Source organism: Sphaeroforma arctica (assembly GCF_001186125.1).
Source record: "Sphaeroforma arctica JP610 unplaced genomic scaffold supercont1.23, whole genome shotgun sequence".
NCBI lineage: Eukaryota > Ichthyosporea > Ichthyophonida > Sphaeroforma > Sphaeroforma arctica.
In genome coordinates, this window is record NW_014040535.1 from 163,688 (window position 1) to 187,884 (window position 24,197).

Here is a 24,197-nt window from a genome sequence, read left to right on the forward strand (position 1 = left end):
TAGTACTATATATATATATAATATATATATATATATATAGTATATATATATATATATATATATCTATATCTATATATATATCTATATATACATATATATATATATACATACATATATATATATATATATATGCACATATTTATGTATATATATAAATATATGTATATATATGTATATGTATATGTATATATGTATATATATAGAGAGATATATATATATATATATAAATATATATGCATATATATATATATATATATATATGTATATGTATATATATATATATATATATATAAATATATATATATATAGATATATATATAGATACAGATTGTGTGTATGTGTGTATGTGTGTTGTGTGTGCGCGTGTGTTGTGTGTGTCTGTGTGTATGTGTGTATGTGTGTTGTGTGTTGTGTGTTGTGTGTGCGCGTGTGTTGTGTGTGTCTGTGTGTCTGTGTAACTATCTGTGTGTCTGTGCGTTTGTTCGTTTGTGTGTGCATGTATATAGTTTTCTATCCGAAGATGCTCTGTGTGCTCTGACAACCTGCACAAATACGCGATTGCGAAGACATATCTTCTTCTGCATGTGTACGTGTGCCTCGTGTTTACTATGCTATTCGTGGATGCTAATTCGTGAGATGAGATTAGGATTCTGCATGAGGATGAAGCGAGCCTGGGAATCGACACCTAACGAATGAAGGCATGAGTCGACATTGATTTAAAGCGCTTCACACATATTTGAGCTCATCTTTATTTGACATGAACTCGTCGTCCACACAGTTGCTTCGCCCTGTGGGCATATTCGTACAGTGCACGTACATCAGGTAGCCACATTTATCGGCGTTTACGCCAACATGTACCTCATTAATAGAGAACTGTCGGTTTAATCTCTCTGATCGCATGCAGGCTACGCGTTGGACGAGGCGGAGGCTCAGGCTGTTGGAGAGAAAGCGTTTCAGAATGTGCTAAGCAATCTGACACGATTTCCACGTTTAAAGTATGTGAAGGCGATGCGTTATGGTGTTTCTAGTCGATACGCTGCTATCTGAAAAATGTTGGTTCTCATGAATCTTGGTAACTTAACCGATGTGTACATATGAGCATGTGATTGAATTGTGTGGACTGTGAAACACGTTCACCGGTACACTACTGTGCGTTCTCGTCTGTGCGCGTGTGCAGACGTACTCTCGCTACGTCACTTGGTCGAACTCGGAATTATAATTTTCTGTGGTTCTAGTAACCCTTAGTAGAACCATTTTGGATCTGACAAGTCTATTACAATACCCTGCAAAGCACACAGAAGAATACGTTCTGGCACTTTATATCGTACGCTACAAGTGAGACAATTGCTCAATATTAAATATATAGGAAAATGATCATATCATACACGTATTCATGCACACGCTCGCAATCGCGCTGATTGTGTTGGGTTGGACAGTTCTGAAAGATACGCTGCTTGTATGAATAATCACTACGCTTTATCTCGTATTGGTGTTTCACATGACAACCCCGTGTAGAGTATCTGCACAATTATCTTAAACATCCGCCCCCTAATAAACGTTGCAGAGGAACTGTCTCAGACAAGCCGCGAGTAAAAATCAGTCGCGAATGGGTTGATTCGCTGGAAGAGTGTGGGACTATGGCGAAGCGCGTCGTGAAGGTCAAGGAGAAAATAAAGGTGTGTAGAGTGAAATGAGCACTTCCGCGTGAGAGGGACCTTTTGCTCATGTAGGCCCACTCACAACCACTAAAATTTAATCATCGCAGGGGGTTGAAGGCGTACTAGGCTTATTTTGTTTTGTGTTTTTATCCAATGTGCTTGAACGAATATTTCATAATTTACTCTCGGTCTGTTCACGACCATTTCATTTTAGCAAGAGTCGTGTTTAGTACTCCTGACATAGAGTGGTATGTCGGATCCGAAACTGATTTGTGATCACATTATCATCCTTGATTAAAACAGAATCGAAAGATGCGCAGGGCGTTGAACAATGAGGCGGTCTTGCGGGCGAATCGACACTTCTACACGCATTACCATTGAGTACTAAATATTTCTTTAGCAATATCTGTATATCGTACATATGCCGATTGAACGCAGCGAAACATATCTACAATGGCCAAAAAATGTACTGGCCGCCATATATAGTCTCGATTTGCCGAGCTATGTGATAATATCACGGGCTTGCTCTACCGGTAGCAGCTATCCCGTGAAGTTACCCTGGACCTATTCTGTTGGATAGTTTGCGATCGTCATTGAAAGTATTTCACCAGGGTTGCCGGTAAATCACTGTTCAAGCTCGGTTGACGCCGATTTGAAATTTAAGCACACTCAAAGCACTACATATTTTGTAGATCTATTATCAGTCAAGCGCTGTAGAGTGCTCATGGTACTACACACGCGGATATAGGCCAATTCACAAGCACGACATGAGCCAAACATCATCTACGCGTAGGACTCGGCTTAATACTTGAACTAGTGGGCATTGCCACTGGGTAAATATCACGAACCAGATCGAATGATTAGTACCATAGTGAAGGTAATAAACGCTCTCAAGAGGCCAAATCTAGTCAAGCGACTTGTTGTCAGCAGTATCAAAGTTTAATTGTATCTTCACACGTTACAATTTATGTTGCACGCGAACATTTAGCAGTTGCTGGAATTACATGAGAATGGTTTCAAGTCATTTTTTACGCCTTAGTTTAATAGAACGAAAGATCAGAAGTAGTGGCGGCTGTAACGCACTGTCCCGATAATTTGGCAATACGAAGCGAACAAAAATGGAGGAAACCCGCCCCAGATCAGCACGAACGTTATATATTTATTTAGCACAAATTTGATAATAAATTTGGGCGATATTCCCTGCCAGCGCAATGAGGAAACAGGTACGCAATTGTCGGTACCTTTTGGGACCAATAAACTCGCGACTAAGGTGGTAGGCGCTTGCTTGGGCGCCGGTTTTCAAATGTAAGTTGGCTTATAGCTAAGTGCACGAGGACCTCGTGCCAAGGTTCATGAATGTTGAAGTACGTGGAAAATACTATAAATTCTCGATATATCCGAGGCTGATCCAGGGGGGTTAAGAAAATAGGATAGACTCGTTACTTGCTGAGTGCAATGTAGTGAACGCGAACATTGGACCGAGTGGTCTCAGTACTCTCCGCGTGTACTTGTCTGGTAAAACTGGAATATCTCAGTGTTTTTACGTTGCGGCCGTTGTACTTTTTTTTATTCTTCTTCAGCATGCTGTCATTATTTCATTCATATATGTATATGTCCTCTACAGTTAGAGTTAAACGGGTTTGGTTCGGTACGCCTATTGTACAGTACTGTCTACTGTGCGAAAGAATAAATAAAGAAACCTGTGATGTTTAAAAATTATCCAGGAAATGTCCACCTATGGGTTGGTATCCGCTCAAAATATTTATTGCATGACAGGTTTTCCATTTATTTAAGTACTATCGGTGTCAAAATCAACTGCAAAATATAAGTAAAGGCTCCACTTGACATACCTTCTCTAAACAAGTTTAGTTATTGTTCCCCGAAGCACCCTTCCGTGTGTGCAGTATAATTGTTTGTCTTCCTTGATATTGTTTTATAGTTGCATATGTGTGTGTTACATGTGCAAGAGGAAGCTATATACGTAATGATGACGGGCAATGTATCATCGATGTTCAGTTTTTGCTAGGTGGGGTTCACCAAAGGATATATTCCCTAAAAACTTCCAAATTTATAGCGTTGTATATCTACGTAGCTCTTAAATTTAGCGTCTCTTACGCCTAATAAGTCGGAAAGAAAACTTGGCTGATGCTTCGAGACGTAAAGTTACTTATATCAACGAGAAAAAAAATTGACACCTTTAAGGCAGATTTTATTCGTGTCTGATAAAACTAGAATGTCCCTGTGCCTTTCACTGCTTTCGCTGACATGTGAGTGGACTTTAAAAGAATTGTGTCATTCATGGGATCATATAGGAGATACACCTAAAATCAATATAGGAGATGTACTATTTTTGACACCTTCATGGCAGATTTTATTCGCGTCTGATAAACAAAAATATCCCTGTACTTTTCACTGCTTTCGCTGATATGTGAATGGACTTTTAAAAAATTGTGTCGTTCATGGGATCATATAGGAGATGCACTTAAAACCAATATAGGAGATGCACTACAGATATAGGTAGATACGGTTGTGAGCTGATTAGTGGTACGTTTATTGAACTGCCTATTGTGTGCAAATGAGATACTTGAACAGCTTGTCAATGTCAATAATGATCCGTCAGACTGGAATACCTGGACCGCCCTTCGCAACACTTGGAATACTTCCTCGATTTAGTATCTGTCTGTGAGCTTGTCATGTGATTGTCGGTCTAAAATCTATTACGGAGCATACTAAGGATTGCCATTATTTGACACCCATTGTCCATCAATTTTAAATAAGAGGCTATATACGATACGAGATATATTCGCTCCCTGTGTGCACTTCCATCATCTGTCATCATTATTATCTATATTCGTATGTGTGTATATTTGTGTGTAAAAGTAATATTTAGATGTATACATGATGCCGGGCCGTGTGTGTGCATTTCTATGTAGTTGTAGGGAGTCCAACTTGTTATTAGAAGGTATAAATGTATTTGGGATAGGTCATATTTGTAGTAAATAGATGTTATTTATTAAGTTGTGACCTTTGCATTTGTATACATCAGAGACCTGATACTCACACTTGAGCTGTTAAAAAAACACGTACATGTCCAATCCGAGCTTGGCACCGTCACACATTCAACCGAACGTGGCGGTAGTGCAAATAAATTGCCAATCTCGTTTTAAAGTATGCTGTACCCAAAATATGCTTCCTTTTTGGCAGGCTCGTGTGATTCCTAGTCTTATTCCTAAATCAAATTTTTTTTCTGCATACAACATCCATTTCCTTCTCTCGTCAGGTTGCTGTTAACCGACGATACCCAGGAATACAACATAGTAAATACCCTATAGGTTTAATTAGGTTAACAAAACGACTCTTATAATTGTGTATCTACTTTTGCGTCAAAATACATTTAGCCTCTTAATTGACTGAACTAGGTCAAATTTAGTCAGAGGTTTCAATGTTGAAGCTTCATGAATGCGCGATTATTGTAAGCGTGCGACACTTTTTTTATTGTGCTTGAATTTCATTTCTCTGTAGTGCAATCGTATCCTTTAATTGTCTGAACTAGATTAAAATCCGTGATTTTCAAAAACGGACGACACCCCTAGTTTTGCTTAAAATGTCTTTCAACTGTAGTGTAAGTTTGTCCTCTGTCAACAGTGCGTAACACATACCACGGAGTTTATTATAACGACAGATATTAGTTAATCTACTGTTCTTCGTTACTCCGGAAATCGCCATCTAGGAATTCTGTATTCATCGCCGTGAACTAACACACCGTATGTTTTCCATCATTGCATCACTCGCCCCGAGCTTCTCGCGGCAGTTCGATAATCTCAACTGCCCTTGAATTTTCCCAGAACCTCCTACGAATATGAAGACTGATGTACATGTAGATATGTAAAACTTTATCCAAATTGAAATAAATAATATTATCCCTATTTATACAAGTCTCTATTCCGAGTTTGCTTAAAAGGCCGCTCTCAAACATGGCAACTTGGTGGTCATATTTCTACATGGATTGAGTGCTGGGCTTCCTTGGCCCAAATTTATTTTTGTCCTCGAAGCGTCGTTATACTTTAAACAGATAAGTCGTTATTATTACAAGCGTGCGTCATTTTATTTTTTTACTTTGCTCGATTATTACTTTACTTAACCAAATGAGACTTGGCCAGAAGCTTTTAAAACGTTTGTGACACACTTTTGCTGTGCTTGAATAACTTTAAACTGTAGTGTAAGTTTATCTTTTGTCAACAGATCCCACGAAGTTTATTATAACGACAGATATTATCTGTCTACTGATCTTCGTTACTATCGGGGATCAGCATTCTATTTATATAAGTCTCTATTCCAAGTTTGAATGAATACATCAACACGATACAAAATAACCGGAAGATTAGTGCATTTGATATCTCGTCCTTTTCGCTCCATAAAAGAACCCAGTCCATGTATTGTATTCTGACGTACATGGTCGATGTAAAGATAGATTATGAGCATAAAATATAAAGTAAAACTACAAATCGCCACCTGGCGTCTGTCCTATATCAAGATCCCGCAATGGTATAAAAAGTGGGCCGGGAAAGGTTAACGACAACTCCCTACATCACCACTTGTAGTTGTGATACCAGATCAAGAAGAGCCCTGTTTGTGGACCATTTATATTTTATTTTTTAGGTGTGATTAAGATTTTGATATCTGCACATCCGTAAGTAGCGATATCGTCTAAATGACTTCTTTCATTGACAGTGTGCTTACTCTTCACCACGCTCAGCTGCCAACAATCGACACTTATATTCAATATCTTGCCGCGAAAAATTAAACACACATAGTCCTGATGCATCGCTGGGCTCATCGGTACATCAGTTGGCGTGAGAGCTACGAACTCCAATATCTTTTTGTCTTTTTGGACATTTTTGAGAAATCACAATCTGGAACTACATCACAAGCCAATATGACTACAACGTATGCCAGTTGAAAGTATCGAGAACTTTTCTACGGACAATTGCCTAGTTATCACAATTATCTATTACACACACTTTCACTCTCTGCTTCCTCGCCGCAAGTAGTGTTGTTTATTTGCATCTACGAACTCCAAGATCTTTTTGTCATTTTGGTCATTTTGAGAAATTACAATCTCTTACAAACACTTTTTCTTCTCTGCTTTCTCGTCGCAAGTAGTGCTGTTTGTTTGCTGGCAAATTCAACAATGAGGGGAGAGAAAAAAACCATGAACACCGTTTCGCCTTTATAAACATTATTAATGCTTACTTCTTTCCTTCCAACGAGCAGGGGACATTTGAATTCCTTGATCTAGTTCATTTGCGTACTTCAGTACAGCAACCTTGATGATATAAAAAGGCTAGACACAGTGCATTAAAAATCTTACTCATTTGTATACTGTAGCATATCAGTTTTCATGATAACATGATGAGCCTTGACACAGTGCCTCATAAACTATGCACAGTGAGTTTTGGCCTTCATCCCCCACGTTTATATGACTTGCATAGATATAGAGCTAAGCTCAACTCACAGGGTGTCAATTAATTTAGTGTTATGTTTCTAGGACCCCTGTTTGCTATTGAGTTTGATCAACTGATACTGATCTCTGACAGGTGTATACTTTATAGCGTAAACATCAATTCTAATTGGTAAGCCACACGGATTATGCTCATTGAACTATCATTTCGCTACTTGTGTACAAGTCACGGACCGAGAGTAGTGGCCACCGAGTATGATCCGTGCAACAACGTGCAGTGTAGGTTTGAGGAGAGCCATTGCGAACATGATACTTCTAAAACCCAATGGACATTTTTGTTGAGAATCACAGTGCTTCTTGATTTAGTCTGCATCTATATTTAGAGTGTTGCAAGCGGAATTTGCATTGCTAATGATGAGCGGACATGATATTATTTTTATACGGAGTTGGGAGTACTTTGGAAGCTGGAGGTCTGGACAAAGCATTTATGAACCTAATATGCTCGATCTAAAGTGACATAATTTCCAACACGCACCTTTCATTGACCGTGAGAGCTGGCTTCCCAGAGGAATGCCATTTTAACACATGCGTATGAATGCGTGCAAGCAAGTAGGTTTATCGCTAAGAAAACGGTGTATCTCTTTAAACCTCATCATTCATAATGGTCTAAGTTTCCGGCAAACCCTGTTTTATTCGTTGGCTTGATGAAGCATGATTTATGCTTCAGTGTTATGTATCACTGACCAGTTCAACCGATCGAGTATCCAGACACATTCTGTTTTGGTTGCATTGTGTTGCGCATTCCGACTTTTTTATGTGCAGTATCTCATCATGCCAGACTCCCTAATACGATTTTCTGATACGATACGCAAGCACATCCACACCAGTACTGGCTTCGGAGGTCTATCAGGCATATTTTTACGCATCTTCTGTCAGGTGTACTGAGTATGAACGCGTCTTGTTCCAGGTTCGCGATAGGGTTTTAGGTGATTCACAATATAGAGTTCCGGTGGGAGTCAATGAAGATCGCGCCATGTAAAGCGATTTGATGTCGTCGTGGCGTCCCAGAAAAAAATTGATTGGTTTAGATTACATACAAGCGTATTGAAAACGGTGTGTGGACCATTCAACCCGAGGTGCTAATGTGGCATCGGAGCCGAGATAGAAGAGGTCTTAATGCTTCGCTTGATTATTTTTGGTACAATTCAATGATGAATCCACACGAGAACTTACAAAATTGGTGCTCAAGTTTTAAAAATAGCGAATCACCCTCTCAGTTGTGTAAAATACGCACGCGCCACGACAACTTGAGCGACTACGGGATATGACCAACAATATGGTGAATCAATAAAAGCAGTGTCAAATTTGAGTTTACCCTTATTTTGGTGATATCAATTAAAGGCCTGGTGGAAGATCATGAAATATTTTACCTTGTTATTAGCCCATTCCTGGGTCTTGCTTTGCCTTTACAGGGTAGTAGTAAACCCGTCATAGTAAGATTCAAAACCGCATAATTAATATATAAAAAAGGGGTTGTGGCGCAGGTCGGGGCATCAAATATATTGTGCACACATTCGTTCTCCAACGGCGAATTCGTCTGTTTGTGTTAAACCTAGAGAGACTGGCATTTTTTCACGCCAATCTCCTATTCAAAGGCGATAGGAAATGCTTTTAGACCGTATTGCGCTGAACCTCATCAGCTTTCAGGGCTGAATTTGACTGCGCAAGGAAATTATAGTAGCACTCGAAAGCCATAATGGTAATTTAAGGATTCACCCTAAATCGTAACCGTTGTCGACTTCAAATGAATATAAGACTTCTTTGACCAATTTTGCCTGGTTGTTCGCGCGTACCCAAAAATGGTATGGATATTTATTCTTGCGCCACCTACCGGTATCGTCTTTCATCATATGGAAACCGATGTGTCGTCAGCTGCCGTGGTGGTGCGTTTTAGCATTGCAAACGAAAATTGACATTTAGTTGTAATGTTTGTACTTTTTGACTTCAACTTTATAAAATCTTACACCTTGCCAGCAAATATGGACTCTGTGTGAGTAAGCTATGAACCCGGCTGTGTAGCACAGGCAGCAAGAGCGATGTAGACGTTTGTACGCTGGGTACGCCCAATGTACAGGAAATGTCTGTGTCCGACGAGCTATGGAAAATATCCTTACTGTACGCAGCGCATAGATGATTCAACTTTGGAATTTGTGAAGTAGGGTAAGGCCTTTACTGTCTATTTCCAGGTATGTCGCCGATGTGATCGCAATTGATAGTGAAAGTATAGTTGTTAGCGGCGTGATATCGAGATTAAATTTTATGACTATTTGGCTAGACCACCTTCTTATTTATACCCAATGTAGGCTACAGCCGGCTCTTTGGTACTTGTATTTCATATAGACAAACAGTCTATACATAGTGGTGTGACTTTTAGAGTAGTGCGAACAGTAATTTTGATTATTGTAATACACGATTGAGCATGCTAAATATACGAAAAACGTCACTGAACTCGTACTCATTGCGGAATATTCGATCGCTATATACAGATATTCGATCTTCGGCAACTTTGATTCTATACCGTACCCGCGATCCGTTTAAGGGAGAAAAAAAAATACTCCCGCTTCAACCAGGCTCTCTATTTGACTTTGCTTCTACCCGATTCTTGTAGTGAAAGCGAAGTAAATCCACTTGGACCAGGTATCTCAAATTGTTGAGTAGAGGTCATTATGGGTTTATTACAGAATTTTAGTAATTCTGCATTTGCTAGGATTTTTGAGATACATCTTTTTGGCGACCTGGTAATCATGTGGTCATATTGTGTTCATGGCCCTAACTCAAACAAATCCGAGACACTGACAGACTCATAGGGCATAGTTGTACAGCGATCGTATACTAATAGGTCATGGAGAGAATCAGTTGTTCTATTCTTATCTTTGTAGCTTGCAAACTTATGCTGGTCGAAATACGAGGGGATCAATTCACGTTTTGCTCCAACAAACAATCAAGTACGACAATCAGGGAGTACCAAACCAAATAGTCGAATGTTTCGTATCGATTTATTGATGCCAGGAAAAACCTGCTGAGCTCTCCAAGGGTCCAAATCATAGCGAAAGACTGTGTGTCGTTCCTGGCATCAATATGATTAAGTAGTAATACACCTATTAATATTAATGTTTTTAGATCAAACTCGCGGCTTGGAGACAAGTCGTTGTTCTACCCCAGACCATATCAAAAAAAAAGAGCGTATGTATAGTAAATTTTCTACCCGCGCTTACATCAATTCCTCGCATCTAGTACGCAAGATGGGTGTCACTAGATTCTTAGAGTACTTAACGGTCGATGGCTTGTCTAGTACGAAACAGAAGACGGCTTCCACACACATAAATCACCTGGGGCCACTTGTAGAAAATAAACACTATTTTATTGATGCTTAATCACTGTTACATCTTGCGTTGACACGCTGCACACGTAATAGTTTTTTGAATGCATATGAGCTTGCTGGTGGAATACACAACTTAACACCCGAGAAAATCAAGACATGTAAGCTGTGCGCTAATACCTGTACGAATATCCTTGGATATTCGCATCTTCTCTTAGATAGAAATATGCCGCTAGCTAAAGCAAATGAACGAAATGAACATCTTAGAGATGAACGCCTTAGAGCTGCGTGCAAGGAACAGTTGCTACAAAGAAATGTACCAAGTGTTGGTCTAGTGCGTGTAATACAACTTAGGACTAAACAAAGGTTGCAATCGGTTTTTGTAAAACATTGAAGTGCGAATATTGGGTTGCACCGTACGAAGCAGATGCACAGCTCGTACATATTTGTCGAGAATCAGAGGTGAACAGTTTTGGTGCAGCTGTCGACTCCAATTTTTCTGTGTATGAAGGTGGTGTACATATTTGTTTCTCACTAGCCACTGAGACCGCGAAAGATTCACCATCATTCAAGGTGCCCATACTTACTGGTGAACAGCCAAATATATTTCTAGAGAATAACAAAGGATTGACTGATACATTATTTATGGCGCGTACGCCACTTGCATAGTGCTAGAGGGCCGTTGCATAGATTAAGAATCGACACTGCGGTGGAGATTGTGAAATTGCATCTTGATGAGTATGGCACGGCAACTCAGAATGAGGATGTTCTAGTAGCGTTGCGCGTTCGAGCTTAGGCGACATTGAATTCGAGAAGTGCGAATACGCTGTCATACAGGCATTGCATGCATATAAATACGCATGGGTATTCGACAAGGTAGGAACCATTTGCATATCACTAGGCATGTGTTGATGAGTCTTCTAATACGGATGTCAATATATCTGTTGTCAAGATAGTTTAGCTATTGCATATTGTTCAGGAGAGATTAAACCCCTCACTCATACTCGAAAGGGCAATAATTGCCCTTTATGGTATATGTCCATTTCCAGAAAGCGTTAAAAATACACAAACAACAATAGAAAAGAAAAGATGGTATTCCAAAGAATGTTATGCTTGATTATTTAGGTATTCCCACTTACGAAAAAAGTCAGAACCGTACTGCCGTGCACATTCCAAAAACTGATAAAAACTACACTACCCACGGATGCTAAGAATGCTTGTAAATACAAGTGGATGGATATCACAGTATTGACTGCCTGCGCTCAAGCAACCGGCGATGTGACAGCTACAGCACGCGTGCCTCGTACTCAGAATACAACTCTGATGGAAGCGTATGCAATATTAAAGGTCGGTGAGGACAAGCAAGTTTATAGATGGAAAAGATTTTGAATTTGTCAGTTAGATTTGTAAGAGACTGTGTACACGCGGCGGCACTAATATGGATCGTGTCTCAGCAAGCTGTATGGGCACGTGTGAACGAATTGAAGCGCTTATAATTCGATTCTAAGGTGCAGCGTAGACAATGCACAAACAAGGGTCATCCGGAATTGAGCTGTGCACAAAACAATATGTGTAAGTGGATAGTGCCAACCGGTATTTTGGCTGAAGATATTTGTACGACACCCACACTCCTTGTGATTGAAGCCCCTCACACTATCGCATAGGGATAGTATTATTTATTTCAATTCGCATAGCGCCAAGAAAATCTAATTGCGTGAGTTAAGTCATGCGTATATCTTCGCAAATAAAGCAAGTTCGGGATAGCCTAAAGCCAAAACAACCACGCCGTGTACGCCTAGAATCATTGTCTACAGTAAGTATACAGATGCTACTATTCACTGACACGACAGCCGAGTTTTGGAGTGCACGTATTGTAGAAATACGGCCTCCGGTCAGTTTAAAATATCAAGATCAAATGAGATAACACGTTGGTTTTTATTCCAATATTTCTAAAGTGTTCTAAATTCACTTTGATGGCTCCAATAGCCTGAGTCTGGTATGACTCATTTACTTGGACCTATTTGAGACGATAATAGATGTAGGAACTAAATTTCATAATCTCTGAACTACTACTTACAGGTTTTGGTCTTCCCGCCAATCTCCAAAATCCAACAAGAATTTTTCTTTTTTTACTTTTCTTCAGATGGAACTTTATTTATATTAGCTAATGTATTAACTTGACTTACGTTCTTATGTCTATCTACAAATTAGACATGTGGTCATGAACACTTAGTACTTCTAGTGAAGATTATTCAATAAAGAACAGCTAGAGGTACGTCCTGTGTGATCGAGTATATTAAGGCTCTTACCAAGAGGCAGTCCCGATCATTCTTATACCACTGCTAAATCCTAACTGACTTACATTATATCTTAGTTTGTATAACATAGTTTAAAACATAGAAATATCCATCGAAGTTTACATATATTTCAGTTATTTAGTAGTTACCGTAGTGTACTGCTTCTAGACTGTCTAACAATTGCTTACTATCCAGCGCCAGGACTGTAAATATTCTATACTACCTCATAGTGGCTAGTACTACCCTAAAGTTAGCTACACGCTAGTTACTATACCTAGACTTTATTATTTTTCCTATTCTTGAGCTATTACTATGCCTAAATGAAATTCAAAAGGCAAGGGACCCGCCAGCTCTAAGCCTGCTAAGCCTGTTGAGGTTCCTGAGGTTACTGGGGACGCTGGTCCGTCTGGTACTGAGCCTGCCGTTGAAGCTGTAGTGGAAGCCGTTGAAGCTGTAGAGGAAGCCGTTTCTGAGCTTGGTTCTGAGGCAAACTCTGAGGATGACTCGTCGGACCCTAAAGCCTTGGAAGTGGAGGTCTCAACTGCCGCGGAAAGGCTCACCAGCGTCCGTGTGTCTCTTAGTAGTGCAGCCCAGGGCCTTAGCTCGCCATCTGACCGCGAAAAGTCAGATATTGGAAAGGCTATGTCTCCTGAACAAGTGGAGGAATCGTCTCGAGATCGACGGTTTATTACTACTAAAAATCAGCCCAATCCACTTGTTAACAAAGATGGTGGCGTTCCATTTCGTGAAATTTCATTGAATGCCTCGCCACTGAATACCTCGCCACTGAATGCCTCGCCACTGAATGTTGGGGCGGAAGACGCAAATGTTGGGGACGCCATAACTAGACAACGAGTGGTTGGATCTTTTCAATCTCGACGCCCTTTGAACCGCAAAGATGTGGAAGTGGAGGTCGAAGTGGAGGTCTCAACTGCCGCGGAAAGGCTCACCAGCGTCCGTGTGTCTCCTAGTAGTGCAGCCCAGGGCCTCAGCTCGCCATCTGACCGCGAAAAGTCAGATATTGGAAAAGCTATATCTCCTGAACAAGTGGAGGAATCGTCTCGAGATCGACGGTTTATTACTACTAAAAATCAGCCCAATCCACTTGTTAACAAAGATGGTGGCGTTCCATTTCGTGAAATTTCATTGAATGCCTCGCCACTGAATGCCTCGCCACTGAATGTTGGAGCGGAAGACGCAAATGTTGGGGACGCCATAACTCGACAACGAGTGGTTGGATCTTCTCAATCTCGACGCCATTTGAACCGCAAAGATGAGCTTTTAAAGGAGCAAGCTGCTGCCGCAGCTGCTGACCCTTAGATCATATCCCACGTGGCTGATATTCTTCCTATACCGAATATATATATATATATTCCTAGCCGGGTTTCAAATCTGGGACCCACTGGTTTACCAGCCAGCAGGGTTACCACTGAGCCAGTTACCGCTGGTGAAGTGGGTAAAACTTCAACATCTAATCTCTATAGCTCGGAAGCTACAATCGACCATCCTCTCGACAACCCTAACCCTGTCAGAGGCTATGATCGTATGGAAATCGGTGAGGCTTACCACCCTCATAACATCGATCCTCATTTATCGTCTAACCATGGTAATCACGACTTTGGTAATCGTTATACCAGTACCTCACTAGAGAGTACCCACTCTAGCTCTGAAGACGAGGAAGTGAGAACCAGACACCATCGTCTCAGGCTATTACGTTCTGGTATGCAAGTCATTGAGGGCAGTCTATTGAATGACTCTGACCTTGACGATAAGAAGCGGATAACATTTGCTATCTAATCGATAACAAGAGAAAGGAGATAGACTCCATCTTGGCACTAGCAACCCGTAGCACTGAGCGTGAGCCTCGTGAACGCTTCGAACCAAGCTTTATAAAGCAGCTAGGTAACGCGAAGGCTGAAGTCGATTCTCTACTAATGAGAGTACAGTGGGGACACTGAAGGTCTTTGACCAGCTTAAGGAGTCTGCCAGCCTTAAGGATAAGCAGATAATGAATGCCTTTATTCATTTCTATGAGACAGAGGAATGGATAACTATCTTGAAGGCCTATGAGCCCAACTGGAAATCCCTACCCTGGCGCCAGTTGCGTGAGAATATACGTAACGCCTTCTTTGAATATGCACGTGACCGTGAACTTCTAGAATCTCGCAAGTCCTTTGCGAATGATACTACTATTCGAGGTACTCTAGCTCGTATGACACATATGAACACTCGGATGGGAGGTCGTACATATACTGCGAATATTTATTAATTTGTCAGATGATGGAGACTCTGGGGGCTAACCTTTTTAGGAAGGTCAATGATGATATTATCGCCGATGGTGATTTGCGATCTATGCCTTGGTCTGTCTTTGAGATGATAGTTCAAAAGCATACCAACCCATCTACTAGAGTACTTAGTACCTCGAAATTTACCCAGCCCGCTAAGCGTACCGCGATAGAAACCTCGCACTACTGCTGGAGGTGGTAAAGGCGCTACATCTACTGAACCAAAGGGTGAAAGGAAGGAGAGAGCACCTTGCAAGAAGTGTGGTTACAACCTCACTAAACGTGGTGGCAAGTGGAATGGTAAACACGACTCTGTTAAGTGTGCACCAGGCAAGCCAAACTTTGGACATTGTATGAAAGAGTGTAATACTTGCAAGGGTACTAACGGTTGGCACAAAGATGATTGCAAGGACATACCGGACGTCTAAGTTAAGCACTGACAGTTTTATATGTGTGCACTAGAGCAAGATTATGAGAAAAAGTTCAATAAAATCTATACCAAAGGAGATGAACGTATATTTCAAACCGTTTATGTAAATGGAGAAAAAGTTATAGCACTTTTTGATCCAGGGGCTGAAGTCTCTGTTATCTCGCGCCGAGTAGCCTACGCTACAGATATGGCTATCCATAACGAAACAACTAATTTAATCTTGGGAAATGGCAAAGTTACCACTTGCGAAGAAGCCATTGACTATGCACACATAATGTTGTCAGATAGAAGAGAAGTGAAGACTCACCTAATCGTTACTGACATGTCTCAGAAATACGATTTAATTATAGGTATGACTGGTCTTCTCAGTTTAGGTATAACTCTCACTGGTCTGCCTAATGGACTAGACCCAAATAAAGATCAGTCAGATGATAACATGTTAAAGATACCCAAACCTCCGGAAGGTGAAGCAAAGGATATGATTCCGCACTTTACCTATTTAGTTATGGACTTAATTATACAAAACAGGAAGATTGCAATAACTGACTGGTGTATGTTTAAGTTCTCTAACGGGCACGTGAAGCTTGACTTAACAAACGTCGACTTCTCTAAGTTAAAGTGTCCTTCACATAATTACGTGGGTTGGAGACACAAAGACGTTGTCAAAACCCAAATTGAAGATTGGTTAAAACATGGTCTAATTGAAATCAATTATGATGCAATCCCAGTTGACTTAGCTCTGTTAGCGGTTGATCAATATAAATCTGATGGAACGTTTAGTAAAACAAGAGTAGTACTAGACCTGTCGCCTATCAACAAACTAATTCCGCAACATAGTTTTCCCTTACCAAAGATAAGCGAGATACTACGCAAAATGAAAGGTACGACTATCTTTTCCAAGGTATACTTAAAAAGCTGCATTCCATCAATTACAAATATATGAGCCGCATAGGAAATACTATACCTTTACTTGGCAAGGTAAGAAGTACCAGTTTAAATGTGCACCTGAAGGCTTACACATGTTACCTTCTTTCTTCCAACAAGTTACGATGGAACTATGGACCTGTCGGATAACGTATCACTATATTTAGATGATATAGTTATCTTTACAAAGACAGCACATGAACATGCTAAACTCGTTAAGGAAGTCTTAAAGCGACTAAACCATGTCAAACTTAAGATTAACGAGGACAAGTGTTCTTTTGCTAAAGATACTATACACTTAGTTGATTACAAGGTATCTGCAGCAGGGGTAGAAATTGATACCGGCACGAAACAATTTCTGTTGGATTTATGAACACCGATTACTGGAAGAGATGTGAACTCTGTGTGTGTGTTTGTTAACTTCTTCTCAGATTCGGTACCTCATCTTTCTCATTACTTAAAGCCTTTCAGTCACCTACGGCTGCACAAAGGACCTTTGGGAAAGCTCTGGACTAAAGAATGTGATGATACATTTAAGCTAGTCAAAAGTAAAGTAATGGACGCATCCATCATGAAATACCCCGTGGATGGCGTTCCATTCTAAGTAACAACCGACGCTTCAGATCGAGCGGTATGTGGAATGCTATACCAAACGATAAATGGTAAAGCACGCTACATACAATTCTTTAGCAAGAGTTATAATAAGAGTCAACGGAATTACCCTACCGTTAAACAAGAGCTCCTTGCTATTGTTACTGCGCTAAGACAATTTTAAAGACTACCTTTATGGAAGTTACTTCGCTGTCGCCTGTGATCAAAAGTCTTTAACATATTTAAAGGACATGAACCCTGATTCACAGTTGGTGAGCCGCTGGCATGACATTATTGCTAGCTTCGCTTTTAACATTACACACATACCAGGAATACATAATCATCTTCCTGACATGCTCTCTCGACTTGTCCCTGACTACCAGAAAACAGTTATAGAGTTATTAACAACCGATTGGAAGCTTAATAAGAAATGGTTTAACCTCGCTCAATCAAGATGGGGTCCATTTACTATTGATATGTTCGCCGCAGAACACAACAAACAGGTTTCTGATTATAGGTCGTTGACTTATCCTAATGGTGATGCCTTTCAACTTGACTTATCAAAGCATACTGCGTGGGCTAACCCACCTCGGCAACTTATCGCACAGTTGTTAAATTATGTTAATATTACTAGATCTACCATTACGCTGTGTTGTCCCTTACGTAGCTCCGACCCATGGATATGTGATTTAGTTAATATGATACAAGACGAGGCTATCTATGTCGACCGTGAAACCGACACGTTCTTGTATCAGGGATCCTATTCTATTAAGAAGACACCTTGGAAACACACCACCGTTTGTCGCATCGGTCCTGCTGGTATCACTAAGTGGAAACCCTCAACCGAGTTCTTAGCTAAACTAGAGGAGTCTAAGGAGTTTGAACAAAAGCTCAAGACTCTTACAACACATGCACCCAACAAGAATGCAGTCGAGGTAATGCCGATTGAGACTGCATTAGATCGTAAAAACATGGAACTAGCTAAGGCCATGGGTCAAAGACTCAAAGCTCTAAGAGAGCCTGAAGCTCGCACTCAACTACTTAAAGGGCTGCTTAAAGAACAGCCAGGAGTTGCGAAACAACTGAAGAAGATACTTCAACAATATAGTGTTGTTAATTACGTATCTCAGGAGTCTACCCCTCCTGATACCGAAGTTGCCATATCTAACGGGACTATGGTTCATCCAGCCAGCGTTACACAGAATCTGACTGACTTAGAAGAGCTCGAGAGTAGAGTTAAAATATTACATAATTGAACTCATCGAGCATATGAGCATACTTATAAGATGGCTATTCGTGCAGGGCTTGATCACCCTGCGCTGAAAGAAACCATACGTGAAGTATACCAACGCTGTGCTGATTGTGAAAAGAATCAGATCAAGCGCTACGGTTGGGAACCCCTAAAAAGTGTGACAGAAGACCAACCGATGGGCCGAGTCTTGTCGATTTGGTCAAACTCCCTCAATCCAAGCATACTGGCGATGCATATATCTGTCATTTCTTATGTGTGGCTTCGGGCTATAACTTGCTTTGTGCAGTACCGAACATACGCCCGCAAACAGTGGCTGAGTTATGCTATCACGTCTTTAATGACTTCGATTTCCCCCGAGTACTATGTTCTGATAACGGTATTGAGTTTTGTACCGACGTAATGGAGGCACTTATACTCGAATCAGGCATGACCCATAGGCGTGGTGTTCCTTATAAACCTCAAACGCAGGGTGCAAATGAGACACGTCTTAGAGAACTAAAGAAGCTATTGCATACCACACTAGATGACGTTGAGGATATGTGGCCTTATCATTTGAAATGGGTTCAGACTCAAATGAATAACTGCATGAATAACACTCCCGCTTCACTATTTCTTTGGCCGCTATAGTGAATTACAAGCAACGTTTGACAAACCTGCGCCTGAGAAACACGATACTCCGTGGCTACAAAAAGATCGAGCATATGCAGAACGTTGTTTACCCCTATTTACTCGAGCACAAGAATCGTGTCCTACTTAAAGCGTATGACCGATGAAATAACACTTAAAAAACATTGTTAAGTTCAAAGTTGGCGATTATGTTAACATTATAAATCGCAATGCCAACGTTACCGAACTCTCTTCTAAGACAATTGTACCTTTTGTTATTTCCTACCATGATGAGAAGAGTGATACTTACGAAGTGAATAACATAGATGGTACTAACGCAACTAGTTTAGGCACTCACCGTATCCATACCTCCGAACTCTCATTCGCTCGCTCATTTGATTCTGATGACCCAGTTATAGAGTCACAAGTCAAAGATATAATTGTCAAAACATCCGAAGACGGTTACACTTACTACAAGACCCGTTTTATGGATGGGACAGTAGCTTGGCTAACCTCCTATGCGTTTCGCGAATCTCGCGACTTCCTTCGTATTTTTAATAAGAAATGGAATAAGCGTTTACATAAGAATATACGTGATAAACGGAACGTGTTTCCTCAGGTGACTACAAACCCGGATGGATCTGAAATTCCCTATTTGCCACCTACTTCCTATGTGACTAAACTTTCTGATCTGCTTACCAACAGAGCAGAAAATTCTTTGAATTTACATACTAATGAAGAACAACTTTTGGCTATTACCTTACCAGGTAATAAACGTAAGGCGCCTACATCGAAAATGGTTACTGGACCAAATACTAAACGACATAGAGTACAACATGAGTCTTGAACTCGTACATGTAGGCACATACTTACTCGATATGCCATGAACAAAACCGTTTTACTTTGGGTTTCGCTTTACGAACTAGATCGTACCTTCACGTACGTCCATAGTCCTAAAAGCCACTGGGGGCTATGTAGAAATACGGCCTCCGGTCAATCTAAAATATCAAGATCAAATGAGATAATACATTGGTTTTTATTTGTATTTAAAATAATTTAATACAATTGTTTTTCCCCAATATTTCCAAAGTGTTCTAAATTCACTTTGATGGCTCCAATAGCCTGAGTATTTGGTATGACTCATTTACTTGGACCTATTTGAGACGATAGTAGATGTAGAATATTATAAACTAGATTTTATAATCTCTGAACTACTACTTACAGGTTTTGGTCTTCCCGCCAATCTCCAAAATCCAATAAGTCTTTCTCTTTTTTAACTTTTCTTCAGATGGAACTTTATTTATATTAGCTAATGTATTAACTTGACTTACGTTCTTATGTCTATCTACTAATTAGATATGTGGTCATGAACACTTAGTACTTCTAGTGAAGATTATTCAATAAAGAACAGCTAGAGGTACGTCCTGTGTGATCGAGGATATTAAGACCCTTACCAAGAGGCAGTCCCGATCATTCTTACACAAGCTACCACTGCTAAATCCTAACTGACTTACATTGTATCTTAGTTTATATAACATAGTTTAAAACATACAACTATCCATCGAAGTTTACAGTATGAGACATTGGGTATCGATTACCCATATGACTGCATTTTCCTCTCTTGATCAATAAAATATTTTGAAATTGATATCGGTGTACACTTTTGTAATATAAAAATCATACTTTAGATGCCACATCACGGCGTACTATTAGAGAAATAGTAAAAGTTAGGTAGAAGAAAGTCTGAACAGCAATGATGAAGAAGTGAAGATTCAACTCTTTTACTTCATCAGCCAGCATCTCAAAAATCTTCACTCGGTGAAATACTTGCTCTATGTGTATGCGCGAAAACGCGGAGGTACATTATACTTGAACGCAGGTTTAAACATATGCTGTATGAGGAATCCCTTATCGCCCAAAATGGATTCGCCATCCCATAAATCATTGGATAACGCTTCCTTGTAACATCCTCCATAAACTGGAGAGGCAAATACACAATGGCCAGCTTCCAGACATTGCAAGCAGTTGTTTTGCGATATTATGATACTTGTATGTGCTCCATGTTGATTATTGTATATCGAGGTTCGATAATGTCTCAATGTAAAACTCGGTGCAATCTATTACTATCATAGTTGTAAGATATTCTTCTTTTAAACACGGAAGCAACAATACTTGATTATGGGAAAATACTCTACATATACATGGCCTACATGGGAAAGTCACTAAATGTAGATACAAATTTACGCGTACATTTCTCATTACTCAATCAAATTCTCTGAATGTGATTTTCATTTCCTGTCTCAAATTTATTTTAAATAATTATGTAAGGTGCCTTTTTAAGGACTCCTTATCACATTTAGAAACTTTTGAGTGCAAAATGTTTAATGACAACAGGGTTCGAAACCAGTTCGGTAGTTTATATGGCTGCGTGTTATATAGTGAATTTGACAATACAAACCCAGTCTGTAAAATATCTTGTACATTGAAGTGCAATCATACGGAAAGCTATCTGCGCACCATTATACAGTCAAATACTTTCACACTGTATTATAGCTCTATGTAGATATACTTTGAGTGGTGACAAGAGACAATCTAAGCATAGCACACTAATATATAAACTGTACAGCGTCAAGCGAAATACTGCTGACGAGCAATTACTAACAGTAGACTAACTGTAGACAGACAACGAAGATAGCTGATTCAAGAACCAGCACTCGATTGAATACCGGACAAAAAGATCAATAAAACCATCTGCAAGGAAGCTTGGATGTGTATGTGAAAAATAAAGTCCATTTAAGAAGTATGTGTTGTCGCTATTTAAATTTTTTTTATTATGGAATCAGGAAGTAAGAGCCTCACAGACCACGTGAGCTGCGCGCCAGATAGTGAGAGAAGCTTGAATGAAGTAGCATATACCAATACCAGCTACATAATAGAGAAGAGTCCCTTCCTGTTCGATCTATGGAGATGACGAACTTCTCGATAGACTGAAATCCAGTCTAGGATCTAACAGATCCGTTCGACACAAATACCCGCAAAAAAAAGCCTAAATACGCGTCTCGTACATAGTCTCAGACAGAGATTTAAGCCTAGCATGAAGTGCGTCAGCCTTTCTAGTCAATATTGCAGTCTCTTCTTCAGTTCCTTTTCTCTAAGTTCAAGATTTTCAATAGATGATGTTAGTTCTACCTTCAGATGAGCTTGGTTCAGATCTTTTACAGCTTCCTGTAGTACTTGAGTCTAAGTAGCACACCTTGGGCATTTGTATGTTGTGTGGGGTGTAGCAGTAATTCGCATCAATTTCCATTAGTGGTTGGTGATTTTAGTCGCTTCTGCATGAAATACAGCTGTTCTATTTCTTGTAATTCGTCAAGAACAATCTATTCTCGTACAGCGTCTTCTCTTCTCGTGCTTGCTCTTCTTCTATCATCATTTGTATTGTCACATGCGCCCGGTATAATCGATGAGCTTCCTGCGAACTTTGATTCTTTTACGATCTCTGACTCGATAAATGATTTATACATATTCTTTTTGCTCCTCACTCGGTTGTATTCTGCTTTGTAGTTAGATCACTGCACTATTCCGCGCAGCATCTACTCATCTCTGCGATTACTGCAATAGCTTGCTGTACACACTGAATACACTCTCTCCGCACACTTCAGTCATTTGATTCTTGAGTCAAAAGCAACTAATGTTATGTGCACTTAGCATCTCTTTACGTTACGCACGATACACAATCTATATTCGTTATCCTTAAGTAGCTGTAGTAGGAGCGAGGATATTCAGATGCGTGTGGTTGATATAGTATTATTGTCAGACACGAAATGGGGTACAGGTACAACCCTAGAATATGCTTGTCCCCCGAAATATCCAAGAATAGGTTTATATATAGGTGTATTGTAGTGGAGACAATAATTTATTACCAGTACTCAACCTATCTATTGCGAGTAAACAAAATTCGATCGCGTCATCGCGTTTCATTCGAGAGGACACGCTAGGAAATAATTTGGTTCTTCCCAGGTCTGGATTAACTGTGCAATCTAATGTCACATATAGTGCTGTACTATGCGAGCGTTGTTTTGTATCTGTGTACAACGGGCCAATCTTGCGAACTCCATGTAGGCTGTTGTATAGTCGTCGCCTTATGATACTATGATACTATTTGAGACGTCAAATCACATGTCGGTAGCATATTAGATAACTGATAAACGCTGGTCATTCCTCTCTTACATTTGAATTACTATAGCGACGGGACATGAATCATATGGTGCAGAATTCAATCTAAACATAATTCCGAGGTGAAGCAGACGGCTCGATTCAACTTGCGCTTTTCGTTAGAAACCACTCAGATTATGGCTTTGTTGCATCTCAATACTAGAGAACAGATTATTCCTAACTTAAAACAGGTGGTAGGACATCACAGCCCACATAGACGGCAGATTCTGTCCATCACTAGCCATGGAGACTTACGATACTCGCTAGCCAAGCGATTAGCCTCGGCAGCATATTGCCCCGCGGTTCCTCATACAGCACCTCCATCATTTTACATGTTTTGCCAGCACCAAAAAATCTTTCAGCCTCATGTCCATCAATCCATCGTCTAACATTGTGCGAATCAACTGGCCTGATCCGCGGTGCTGAATCCATGTCTCAAGTATTCCTCAGCACAAGGAAGTTGCTTCGCCTCTGCCCCCGTGATGTTGAAAATCTCGGTTCGCTCCAGCCAGGAATTTACACAATACCCGTTATTTTTTTTGTGCAAATTGCCCGAGGTTTTACATAGTTTAGCTTTCTGTTGGGACAAAAATAAGTGTAGGGCAAAAGAAGTGTGAATTAGTGCTCCTATACATGGTGTATACATATCCTGGACCAAACATCATGGGACATAAACAAACACATATAGTAAAGATGGCAGATACAGCTAAGCTGATATGTAATATGATAACTTCCCACGAAATAATAACATCTGATGCTTTTATTTCTCCCTTCAACTTATTCGCTGTATTTGATTGTTCACCCAGCTCGTCTTCGTGCGCACTGCTTTGCACGTAATCTTGATGTGCATCTATAATATCCGAGTTTGCTGTATGTGGGAGACAAATAGTCATTTTTGAGCATACATCAGGCCGGAAAACTACTGCAGTATATCAAACACACTTCGAAGGCGTACGTAGCTGTGAATAAATGTCATTCCCATCACGGCCTCGTGCAATGAAGTAGCTATCTGCAAATTGTGCCCAATTGCAATAGCGAACAACGTACCGATGTATGTTTGTAAAATCATAATACCCTATATAAGAAAAAGCGGCTAAAA

General features: G+C 40.1%; 1 protein-coding gene across 1 annotated transcript in view; it reads left to right on the top strand.

Annotated features, from left to right (window-relative positions):
• Positions 1-2,563, top strand: part of SARC_00680 (hypothetical protein) — a 9,478-nt gene extending 6,915 nt beyond the window's left edge. The window contains exons 8-10 of the mRNA XM_014305630.1: positions 905-995; positions 1,565-1,676; positions 1,962-2,563. Of these exons, the coding sequence (XP_014161105.1) occupies positions 905-995; positions 1,565-1,676; positions 1,962-2,039 (281 nt within the window). The 3' untranslated portion in view covers positions 2,040-2,563. The remainder of the gene's footprint in view (positions 1-904; positions 996-1,564; positions 1,677-1,961) is intronic.
• The last annotated feature ends 21,634 nt before the right edge of the window (positions 2,564-24,197 follow it).